Source organism: Amblyomma americanum, chromosome 9 (genome assembly GCF_052857255.1).
Source record: "Amblyomma americanum isolate KBUSLIRL-KWMA chromosome 9, ASM5285725v1, whole genome shotgun sequence".
Lineage (NCBI taxonomy): Eukaryota > Metazoa > Arthropoda > Arachnida > Ixodida > Ixodidae > Amblyomma > Amblyomma americanum.
The window spans coordinates 55960456-55973175 of record NC_135505.1 but is presented as its reverse complement, the minus strand read 5'-3'; the positions used below and the strand labels follow the sequence as shown (position 1 = coordinate 55973175).

Genomic DNA, 12720 nt, shown 5'->3' with positions numbered 1-12720 from the left:
GCTACAGTACAGTAGTGTAACCACTCCAACTCATCCAGTTTGACATTCATTTGTAGTTCTAAAAGGCCTTTGGGAGTAATTAGGCAAGTAACTAAAAATAAATCAACAAACAAATGCTTTACCCCGTGCGACTCGTGTAAGCATGCCGGTGATCTGAACTACATCACGCTTACAGGAGTTACAAGAAGTTGGTGAAGAGAAAAAGAAACAGCGAAAAAAGATGCAGGAACAGGAGAAGACACACACAGACTGTCGCCGGAGCGAAGATGGTGGCCAGGGTTTTATGCAGCAGCGGTACACGACAACGTTTCAGCGCAATTTACTTTCTTTTTTGCCACTTGCACCTACACAAAAAATATGCACGTGCATGCACCTATGCAAAACATACGTATCACTCGAGATTTGGTTTTCGTGTTACCCTGGTAGGACGTGAAATGCCCATACTGGATTAACCAAATTTCCGGCTTGCAGGCGCCGCCATGTCGCTTCTCTATTACTAGCTTCTTTTCAGGCGGTGGCACCAGTTTTCTCTTCTGTAGTCTGTAGTTCACAACGATTTCGGAATAGGTTTGGGCGTGCTCGTCCAGGTTCCGACAGTGCGGCGGTTCCACGGTTACCCGGAAGCAGAGAATATGGGAATGAGCCAACTACCCCGGAGTCGACGAAGATATTGATAGCAGAGAAAGCTGGGAAGCCCTGCTGCGCACCGAAGAACCCGCTCGGCAAAAACAAGCCGATCCGCCTGGCGGCTGATTCCGCGAAGAGATAAAATCTCTTTGTTAGCCTTTATTCACGGAGGCTCCGGCCCCCGCCCTCCCGGCCTGCGTGCCGGGGGCGGTGAGTAATAAAGGGTCTCCATTTCCGGTGGAAATAAAAGCTGTCATCCACCCATCTATCCACTCGAGATTTCCAACACGTGAAGATGTCGAGACTTGAGTTTCGCTGCCGGCGCACTCCGCGGCGTCATTGGCTCCGCCGTTTTCTGAAGCTGCTGATGGCTCGAGCACGCATGGCGAAAGTCTAAACTGTTCAATACTGCTTGAATTATCCATAATTTCCAAAACGTAGTCCTTAAAAGCCAGCTGAAGCAACGCGCTACGCAGCAACGCCATCGGTGCCGGCCGGAGATCCCCGCTGATGACGTCATGACGGTCCCGACCAATCGCGGGCAGGAGCGGCGTTCGCTTGGCGCCCTGAGGCGATGGGGCGTGTTTTCTTCTAAAAAATAGCTTTTTGTGCTTATTTCTGCTCTTTTTGAAGGAGATAGTCTTTTTCTGGGGACTAAAAGCTATAAAATGACGTAGATAACTAATATTTTTCGAAAAGTGCTTCAGCTTCCCTTTAAGTGGGCCTAACGGCAGGCGTGACAATGTTCGGAGGGCCCCTGTCACTAGCCACGTAGTTTTGGTTTCTGAGCATGGCCACTCGCCCGTTGCAATGGTAACTGTTGGCCCGTGCATTCGCCAGTGGTCCAGTCTCAGCACCGTGCCACTTTCAGACGCGGACTGACACGTCGCTCGTCATTTCTTTTCCTTTTTTAGAAACAGTCTCGCCATTCCGACGTCAATGCGCGTTCCCATCTCGCTTATGTTCACGATGTCTTCCAGCACGCCGAAACTCTGTGCTCGTCACGTCACGGGATTACAGGTGTTTGCACTATAGAGCCGCCTCATAAAACTACCGCATTTTCGGTATTTTTTTTTCGGGGCCGCGGGGCATTTTATAAATCGACCTTCAAATAAGCCGGGCATTTCTGTCGGTTCTTTGAACTCCGAATTAATGAGGTTTTACTAGCCATCATGTTATTTTTGTTTCCAGTCTTGTCATGTTATGGATTGCATTTTGCCTGACCACGTTACAGGTTGGATACTGTTATGCAGTTCAATAGAGGAGTACACATTTTTGCGCACATCATGTTTTTTTATACGGTGCTCAGGCAGTCTAGTTTTGTTTATTTTAGATGCAAAGGCGATACACTATTTTGAAAAAAATATGAGCAACAATTTTTGCTTGTTTATCTTTTCTGAATTTATTTTTTGTGCTGACCAGATATTCAATATTCCAGATATTCGATATTCAAAGCCATTTTTTCTTCATATTCGTATTCGAAAATTTCACTATTCGCACACCCCTGCAAGCAACTCTGTGCATTTGTGCCGCACTGAGTGCACTGCTTTCATCCATCGTGATGAACTTTGCTCATTTATGTAGTGGTGCATGAGAAGCATTAGCTATGGTTGTCGTCGGATGTAACTTATCAAGCCTAAGATGTTGCATCAGTATGCATTGTTAATACTTTGTGCAATTTTCTTTGTTGTGTTGCCTGCTTTTTCATCATCTTTATTGCTCTTGCGGCTTCTTCACAGGTCTACGGACTGAGTAGCCAACAGAGACAGATTAGCGTGCTCTTGTCGTGTTCTCCCCACAGGGCTACCTGGTCAACTGGGAGGTGGAGAAGCAGATCTGGGACTACATGTTTGGCAAGGATGTCTTCAATGTAAGCACAGCAGCAACGGCGCAGCTGTTGTCCAAGTTCTCTTAAATATGTCGGTTCACACATAGAGTCAGCTGGATCTGAGCTAGTATGCTCACGGTATTTATTCGGGCAGCCCTGCTCTTTGCTCTCTGGTATGAGAACTGAAACAAAGTAAACGGCTGGTTACTGACCAGTGGCTTATTCAAATAACCAGAGGGATAACAAAAGGAGATATGTAACAAGTGAACTTTAGGTGCTGACTTTGTTTATATTGCAACTACTACTTGTCTAGTTGGCTGCAAAAGCATGCTGAAAAAGAAAAGGTCACTAATGTGCCATAGTGAAAACGGTAAGGGAGCTAAGCCAAGGTGCACAATGTTTTTCTCGGCAGTAGAAACACCACTCTGGCAAGGCAGATGCCTTTACACAAGCATTGATACTGGACTGAGCCATTGATCACTCCGCTTCTCTTGTTCCTTATTGTGTTTGCTGTGTTCTGACGTCATTTCAGCTGTTGCATGCATGTCATTGTCACGTCATTGTGCACTTTCCCATCTTGTCCCTGTATCCTTTGTGCCAGCGGGACACTAGTCATAGTGCTGTGGTGTTAGAAAGCTGGTCAGTATCTTTGAATAATGACCTGAGGCATGGCAAGCATGCATAGCTGATTATTTTAACTCGGCGTGCATGGCTTACCTGGAGCATGGCTTCCTGTTACGTCATAGCACTCACCTCACACTCTAAGCTAATTGGGACAGCTGTTCGCAAAGCGACTGCATCTAGTTTAGCCAGTGTTCCCCATTTCAGTGCAACGGGAAGCAGCATGGCACATCATGGATGGCAGCCAAAGGCTTAGCTCGCTCTGTGATTGGATGACATTGGAAGGTCACGGATGCAGCACATCATGAACAGGTCCAGCTTAGTATCTTTATGGACTGCCATCGTTTAGTTTATGTACTCAGGAAGGAGGTTGATGCAAGCACGTTCAAATACAGTCACCAACCGATCTCGGGCTCGGCAGAACTAAAAAGATGGCCCAAATGATCGAACGGTTTGAAAAATCCATGAGCGTTGAAAAAATGACTTTGCTACCAAAAAAAACCAGCCTGAAAAAATTGTGAACTTCATTGCTTCCACTGTTCTGTTTGCAAGCGATAATGTTAAATTACAGTTCAGCCAGCCATGCTTTCATCACCACACTACCTCACGTTACCGATACCAGACTGTGCGACACAGCTGCAGGTCATGCCACAAATGCGCTGTTGTGCATGCCCCGCGCTGCAAGAACAGTGTCTCCCTGGGAAACGACATTTGCAAAAACCAAAAGAGTGAATTCGCAGAAGAAAGCGAGTCTCGAAACGCACCCTGCACCCTCACGTCTCCGATCTCTTCCGCATCGCTGGCGATGTCATCACTGGGACGAATGCTGCTCCTGTTCTATTTTCAACGCACTCACATGCCCTTGCTCATGTGGTCTTTTTTTTGCAAGCCACCTTGATGGTAATGAAGAGTTTGCCACCAGCTAGAGTGGCAACAACGAGGGACAAATAGGCAGCTTATCCGATTGACTCTGTTTAAATCAAAGATGGTGGCTTTCGAGGCAGCGATAGCTGGCTGGTTGTGACAGCACTGCCCACTCGCATCTATGTTAAGTAAAAAAACGATCTTCACAGTGTGGCTGGTGTCTATTTCAGCCTGAAAAATGGAACTTTTGAACTTCAAACAGTCCGAAATATCGGTCTTGAATGTGTACCCATTCCTATGACGTATTTGACGGTTCTTCAGCGAAGTCGGAATTATTGGAGTCCAAAAAATCGATCGGCTGCTTTATTAGAAACACTCGGTAGAGCAGCCGTTGTGTGGCTAAGCTCCCACCTTGGATTTTCAAGTTAGTGCTATGCTGAGACAAATGATTAGTAGCCTGCCAGTGTAAGAACACAGCTGTTGGAGTTATTTACAGCACGAAGGCTTAAATTGCAGTTAGATTTGACTGGTTTCCTGCGTTTTGCACTGCATATATACAAGCTATTCATTGAACAGTTATCATATATCAACCCTTTTTGTCACTTATCTGTTGTTCCTAGTCCCTTCGTGGTGCCCTAGTCCATTCCTATTGCCCTCTTCCTGTCTCTTAACATTGCGCCTGTCATTTTCCTTTCCGTAGCTCACTGCATTGTCCTCAATTTAAGTTGAACCCTTTTCATTAGCCTCCACGTGTCTGCCCCTCGTTGGTGAGTACCGGTAAGGTACGGCTGTTATATACCTTTCTGTTGTGGGTTATTGGTAAACTGCTATTCAAGATCTGACAGAACCTGGCAAGCATAATCCACTCTATTGTATTTCTCCTAGATAGTGCATTCTTGTGGTCGGATCTGTGGTCACTATCTGCCTGAGCAGATGTATTCCCCTTAACACTTTCACAGCTTTGTTGCCTATTGTAAACTGGTGTTCCCTTCAGAGACTTGAATTTGTTTTAATTTTCTGCATATTAATTTTCAAACAAACTGCTTTGCCTTGCCGGTCTACATCCTTAATCATGGCCTGCAATTCACCCTAGAGTTACTTCATAAAGCAATGTCATCAGTGATTCGGAGAATGCTAAGGTATTCTTCATTAAATTTTATCTCCAAGTCTTCAGATTCAGTTCCCTGACCACCTCCTGATAGGTACGTGGAGAACAGCTGTGCAGGGAACGGGACACTCCCATCTAGCCAAGGTTCAAGGGGCATTGATTCAGAGCCCACTTTAGCTTCTGTCTGGGTTAACTATACAAGGGCTAGTACTCCCTGCTGGAGCGTTGTTTCTTGCTTTAAGCACACAAGTGGTGACCTCTGCCACTTCATCTGAGTCCTCATTACTACCACCTACATCTTGCTCTCCTTGGAATCTGCTTGGTTTACCCCAAGGTGCCATTATTTAGCTGCTTTTGACATTGTGTGCTCTGCCAACATCAATTCCTTCTTCTCAATTTCAGCTATGTTCAGTCTCTAATCCGCACTTCTTTTTTTTATGTTTTTTAACATTCCTACCCGTGTTTGTCTTTCCATGACTCTGTTCTGTTATGCCCTTGGTCCTCATTAATTAGTTTATTTATGCCTAGCAGCATGTGTAAACCGCCGTGATGGCCCAGTGGTTTCGGCAATCAGTTGCTTATCCTAGGGTTGTTGATTCGACTCTGGCTTCTGCAGCTGCGTCTTGATAGTGGTCAAACGTGAAAATGCCCGTGAAAGGCTTAACGACCACAAACGTGACATAAGAAATAATAATCACATGACGAGCGCCATTGCCGAGCATGTGCAAGAGCATACTCACACAATCGACTGGGACCACGTCACTGTCATCGCGAAGGAAAGGAACGTGTCATCTCAGCGGCTGATGGAATCTCTAAACATCCAATCAACGCCAGATACAATGAACCAGGTGCAAGGAACCATGCCACCCATCTACGCACGCTCCTTGCGCCACGTGTTACGTATATAAATCGCGGCAATTTCTTGTCCCGCTCAGTGATCAAGGAACCCGTACGAAGTTCCGAAACGTCTTTGAATTTCATGACATGGTCAGTGACCGCATTCCTTTTTCTTGAAAATGCCCGTGCGCTGTGCCATGTCAGTGCATGTTAAAGAACCAGAGAAGGTCTAAATTGATCTGGAGCCAGCCACTACTCTCTCTCTCTGCCACTACGGCGTCCCTTGTAGCCCATGTGTCACAGTGGGATGGCAAATTCTACAATTTAATTAGTGTTTTAATTCAGGAGCACCATGCATGGTACAGTGGCGTTAAGGCCAGAAAATTAAAAAGCAATCTACAGTTACAATGCAAACACTTTGTCTGCTATATTAATCCAAAATGTAGACAAGACATTCCATTCTCAAACAGTGCGTGGAGAAAGTTTGGAGTAGCGGACTGCTTACCGAGCATTAAAGGCGTGTAGACACATAGCTTTTGGGTGCACGTTGTCTTGTTTGTAATGACGCATACGGCATTACTATTCATGGATTGCCATTTGGTATTCTCCTGCGGCCGCTAGGTAATTTATATAATTTAATTTCTTTCTCATGCTGTTTTGGTTTCAACAGCTGAAAGAGGACTGTTACTTCAAGGTGCGGTTATAGGTAAGGTGAGGCATGAAAAAACTGCAATACAATCACTGCTTTTACATTCATTGTATTCTGGCCCTTGGCAAAGGCTGGCTTCAGCACTGTAGTGGATTACAACGATGCAGCAGCGATTATATCAACGTTTTTCCATGCCTTACGTGACATATGACCACACTTTGAAGTCAGAGTCATTGGTTGGCTGTTGAAACTGAAGCCGGAACAGCATGACAGAAAAATTCAATTATAAATTGTTTAGCGTTTTTGGGTGAACACCACAAAGTGATTCATGCATAGTAGTGTTTTCCGCATCATTGTACAGAAGAGGATGTTCCACCAAAATTGGGTGTCTATGCTCCTTTAACGAGTGCCACTCTTTGCTGCAAGTTTTGCAGGTTGCCAATTGGTGCAGGCGGTGACCGGGGCATTCCTTTAATTGCTATCATCTTCCCTCCCAGTGCCAGTTTGAGGAGACATGCCTGATCCTGACAGAGCCGTACTTCAACTTCACCTCCATCCGGGAGAGCTTGGTGGAGGTGCTGTACGAGGAGTACCAGTTCCACTCACTCCTGCTCACCACGGGTGAGCGAGACCACTGCTGGTCAGACCGCAGGCAGTAGGAAGGGATCTTCCTTTTTGTCTTGCTCAGCTCTGCCGTGCCTCGTGCGAATTGGCTGTTAGCTGAAGCAAATCACAAGCACTTGATTCTTCAGGGACTCTGTGCTAGGAATGCAATTGTGCGAGCTAGTCGGTCGTAGAGGACATATCAGGTTCACATTGAGTAATGGGGCTGGCAATTCATTGCTTCATGCTGTACTGAACAGTTGGAAGAATTTTCATATCACTCATGCATTGCTCTTTAAAGGGCAACTCCGGTGATCGATAATTACATTGCTAATCACATTGCATTCTTACAATCCCCTCTCTCTACTATAAGAAACCTTTTTTCAAAATATCGACTCAAAGTATTTTAAAACAACAGAAACCAAAACCTAAACGGGGCGTTGGCAAAACTATGACATCATGCCAGACCAACCTATGGTGTCACAGATACTGTCAAAAAACATATCACGTGCACTTTGACTGTCTAAATTATCGACTGTGGGCGACAGCTTGAGCGAATATTTCTCTGGAGTGACAAAAAAATTGGCGCTGGTTTAGCTCTGGTTAAACCTGGAGTGACGCAATAGCTACAGCTAATCGAGTGAAACTTGGTCACGTGACCAACCACGTGATCAGGCACGGCGCCGTGCCGCTGGCAGCTGCTCCGCTCCACGTGACAGCGTAGCCACAGGGTGGTGGCGCCGCCACACTGAAGGCTCAAAATGCTACCGTAATGTAGCTATCGCTACGAAATAAGCGTGAAATTCTGTCCTTCGCAAGTGCAAAGCGAACATGAACAAGCATGCCAAACTGTGATGTCACACATGCAAGGTCACCTGTAGAAATTGCCCCGATTGAGGCCATGAAGATGGAAAGTTTTAAAATTAATTTGTGCTGCACGAAGACTCCACCCAGCTTGTGATTACATGTTCATACTGTAGGCTACTGTTTTCATCGAGACGAACCAGCACAGCACATAAATGCGTACCACAAGGATATAAGGAGGTGAAACTGCTCATAACTGTGGAAAGCAGGCAACTGTTTGCTGTGCTGCGAAAAAGCACCTCTAACATTCGTTTTGATCGGTTCCATCAGGATAATGTGTAATGTGGGGCAGTCTTAGGATGAGTTACATTCATCTCAGGTCCTAATGTGACTGGCTTATCTAGGTGCTAGTTATCCCTTCGTCAGTCTGCATCGTAGGGAACCTCCCCACCTTTTATTTTATGCTAGCCATGTTGCTGCAATAGAATGGACCCCAGGATGTGGATTTCAGTGGGCTGCCTCTTGTAAGGTGGCTGCTGTCCTCATCAACAAAGCTGTGTCCACTGCAGAGCAAAGGCTTCTGCCATGTACTGTGACATGCATCCTTGTTGTACAGTAAAATCTCGATGGTATGAATCTCACGGGGTCACGAAAAATATTCGTGTCATTCAAAAAGAACAAATTTCATATGCAGAATTTGTGCAAGTCTATTTTTAACTGACAGGGTTTACTTTCAGCCACACGCCACGTCTACTGTCACTACTCACAGTGCACACTGCATGACTGGAAATTGTGGCGTCAGCTATGTGCGGGTATGTGGCGTCAGCTATATACGGGGATCACGGCTCGTGCATTCATATCATCCACAGTGGGGTTGTGTGTAACATCCAATTTTCTGCCCATTGCACACAGTTCACCCTGGCCAGGGCATTTTACAAATTCGTATCATCCCGAAATTCATATCAACCGAAATCATATCATCGATGTTTTAGTGTAGCAGATTTTAAAAACCTCCCCAGTACTACATAAGTATATAGATCTGCCTGTAAAATGAAGTTTGTCTATGGGAGCTCTTGTTAATTTACTGTTTTTAATGACTCCTGTAGTTCTTTGTGATCTCAAACTTTCACACCTTGCACTGATTGACCTCACCTTGTGCACTGTGGTGGTGTGCTTCCTGTAAGATGGTGATCTTGAAGCACACATGCACTGTAGGAAATCGTGAAGTGACCGAATATTAACAGCAAGGCTAGCTGTCAGAGACAAACGGTGATCAAAGATAGGAAAATGACATCCCTTCTGCTTTTATATTATTCTTCATTACAGAAACCTACTCTAATTTGGGTCTTAAGTGAGGATGTATACTGGGTGTCCCAGCTAACTTTAGCCAAGGTTTAAAAATATGCCGCAGCACTCTAAGACGACACAACCAAATGCATGTCGCTGGCTATTGTATGGAGCAACTCACACTGTTTTTTATATTGGGCTTAACTGCTTAATTAGTCGAGATTAATTAACCAACTTCGCAAGCAAAGAATATAGGTGAAAAAGTCCAATGAGAAAGTTGCAGAATGGTCCACAAAACGTCCCACTGAACAGTTTATAACTTTCCATCTATTACGTATCGGCTTCTTTTCTTTCGCACTCTGCAGATGCCCGGGAAATACAAAAAATACCACGTGAGATGTCCGCTTGCGCGCCATGATTACAGTGCTCTCAAACTTAGTGCCCAACAAACAGCTCATTTAGCCTGGTGTGCTGCTGCTTAAAAGGCGGCAGGGCTGCGACGCAGGCGCTGGCTGTGCTATTACATGAGCGCAAGTGATACGAACTGTCTGCTAGTCGCTATCATCGAGCGCCTCAAGGGAAGCATACCGCTGGCATAAAAGGCACAGCCAGCTGCTTCGCTTCCCTGTCACCTTTTAAGCGCTGGCATACCGGGCTAAATGATCTGCTCGTTTTTACACGGAACATTTGAGAGCTCTGCTATCGCAACGCGCAAGTGGGCGTGTCACGTGATATTTTTTTGTATTTCGTGGGCATCTGCAGTGAGCGAAAAAAAGCTGATACGTAATAGGCTGAAAGTTAAAAACTTTTCAGTCGCACGTTTTGCTGGCCATTCTATAGCTTTCTCATTGGCCTTTTTTGCCTATCACTGTTGCTTGCGAAGTTGGTTAATTAATCACGACTAATTGTGAATTAAGTGCAATACAAAAATAGTGTGACTTGCTCCATACAATAACCAGCAGCATGCAGTTGGTCACATTGTCTTGGAGTGCCTCGGAGTATTTTTAAACCTTGGTTAAAGCTAGCTGGGATGCCCTGTAGATATCAAGGTTTACAGGTAACTAAGTATCTCTCAGCTTGTGGTGCAGAAGCCAAAGCTTTCCAAACGTCGTGCAGTAGATGTTTGAAATATGAGCACTTATACATATTTACCCTTTTGGCACCAAGTGGTGGCTTGTTTTCTCACGATCCCTTCCTGCCCCCTCTCCCTCCTTCTCCATTTCCCCTCACCATTCCCTTGGTGTTCCAGCGGGCGCGCTGAGTGCCCTCAAGTACCGCAAGGAGCATGCGCGGGAACTGGGCTGCGTGGTGGTGGACAGCGGCTTCTCCTTCACCCACATCGCTCCCTTCCTCAAGGGGAAACTCATCAAGGCAGGCATCCGCAGGTCAGGCCTCTTCCCCACCTCCTAAGTTCCTTTGCATGGAGCTCCTTGCCCGGTCATTACACATATTTAGAAGAAAGTTATCATTGCTGTGGTAGACCCAGCGTTGAAGGAAGGCATCATTTCCAAATGTATGCAAATTACAATAATCCCTCGTTATATAGAAGTCAGCAGGATGGCAAAAAAATTCGTTATAAGCGGTAATTCGATATAAGCGACCACCCGAGAAAAGTTAAAGCAGTTGAACTTTAATTGTGCCGCAACTGCGAGAAAGTCAAAATACTATGTATTCAGTGAAACAAAACTTTGTTCAGGTGCACAAAAGGCAGTAAGCTTTGGATTTTTCAAGTTATTACTGGGGTGCATATCAACCCCTGCTCTAATCTGACCAAGCATTGCACGAGGCCGTGGTCGCTGCCCATGCATTCAACCTTGAAGGTGTTTCGAATCACGAAGGCAGTGGCCAATTTTATTGGGGGAGTTCACGGAAGACTACAAGTGCATCGCACTGAAAATCGCTGCAAATGCAGTGGCTCGAGTCTGAAGTTGTGTTTCTTTTGCTCGAAAAACGATTAGCCGCTCATTGTGGGTACGCAGCGCGATCGTGAAAACTGAACGGTTTTCCAGTAGGGACTTCGCATGATTACTAGGCAATTTTTTCCTGAGCTGAGCAGCTGTGAAGTTTGCAAAACGAGTTTTTCAGCGCACCATTATTGACGACACTGTGCTAATTCTAAGGTTCGGGTGTCGATGTTCCGTCTGCTTTGGCCGATATGAAATGGTTAGGCTTAGCGACGACTATGGCAGTCGGGAAGGAGCTCAGTTCATTGCCCGCCGCGTCTGCGGTCGGCGTCGTTGCTGAAACCTCGGCTCGCTCGCTGATTGGTCTAGCAGTTTGAGACTCACAGTCGTAATGGTGGAAAATCAAGCAGTAACTGTCTCTTTTCAACCAAAACAGTTGCACAACCTCTGCGACTCGCAAGTTTGAATGGGCCCATAATCAAAGGGACACTTTCGTGCTTTTTGGCATGTTTCAGCACCAGAAGGGCTCTTTAGAGCGGTAAAACTTTGCTCATCAAGTGCACCCCATGGAACACTACGGTGCAAGTCTGCCCGCGGTCTTTTGACCGCTTTTTGGCATTCAAGAGACCGCTGTTTTTCAGCATTGCAAAGCGTCAGGGAAACTTTACTTTCGTGTGGATTATATCACGGGGGACAACAGCGGTGCGATTTCGACTGAGATGAACGGTTCGGGCCTGCTGCACCATGGAATTTGACAGCTTCCGTTCGCTCTGCTGTAAACAGCTGGGGGCACTCGCCACCTGCTTTGCACCCATTACTAGGCAGGTCATCGGTCATGGGTTTGATAGTTTTGTGGTCTGTTCTGTGCCTGCATGAGACTTGTTCATCAGTGGTATTAATTTGACACTGCATGCACAAAAGGGTCGCCGGCGCTCGGTGACGGCGATGCCTCCGCTTACCACTTTGCTGTAAGTGGGTCAAGCTGTTTGTTCATTTCGAGTAATGCGGCTTAAAATGCGTGTGTTTGGGCTGGGACCGGAAGAAATTTCGAATAAAGCGATATTTCGAGTAAAGCGGTTTCATTATAACAAGAGATTACTGTATACTCGTGCATAGGATGCAGGTGACGAACCATTCTTTGCAATACTTCTATTTGTGCTCATACTACGGTCAAACCTCGATATAACAAACACAGATACAGTTGAACCTCGATATAACGAACCTCGATAGAATGAAGTTCGCGATGCAACAAACTTTTTTTGTTTCAGTTTCTTGCTTCCATTGAAATGCATGTGTTTTTTCTCTCGATTTAACTAAATGGTTTCGTGCCGCACTTTCGATGGAACAAAGTTTTTGGGAGCACAGAAAAACTATTTTGGAAAATCTCCGCCACTTTGTAAAGTAAATTCAAATTTTATTTTGTAAAAACGTGTTTGTAGAGGAAAATGTTTCCCCACTGCGGCACCCCGGGTGCACAGACGTGTAAATAGTGCACCCTCTAACGTTTCGACATCTAGAGCAACGTTGTCAATCTAATCCAAGCCTAGAGCGTCTCGTGTTCGCTGGCATGGGAAGGCACGCTGCGGCA

The 12720-nt window shown here is 45.7% G+C and overlaps 1 protein-coding gene across 1 annotated transcript in view; it reads left to right on the top strand.

The window, feature by feature from the left end:
• Arp6 (Actin-related protein 6) overlaps positions 1-12720 on the top strand; it is an 81513-nt gene that overhangs the window by 5409 nt on the left and 63384 nt on the right. The window contains exons 3-5 of the mRNA XM_077636593.1: positions 2429-2497; positions 7032-7155; positions 10478-10613. Of these exons, the coding sequence (XP_077492719.1) occupies positions 2429-2497; positions 7032-7155; positions 10478-10613 (329 nt within the window). The remainder of the gene's footprint in view (positions 1-2428; positions 2498-7031; positions 7156-10477; positions 10614-12720) is intronic.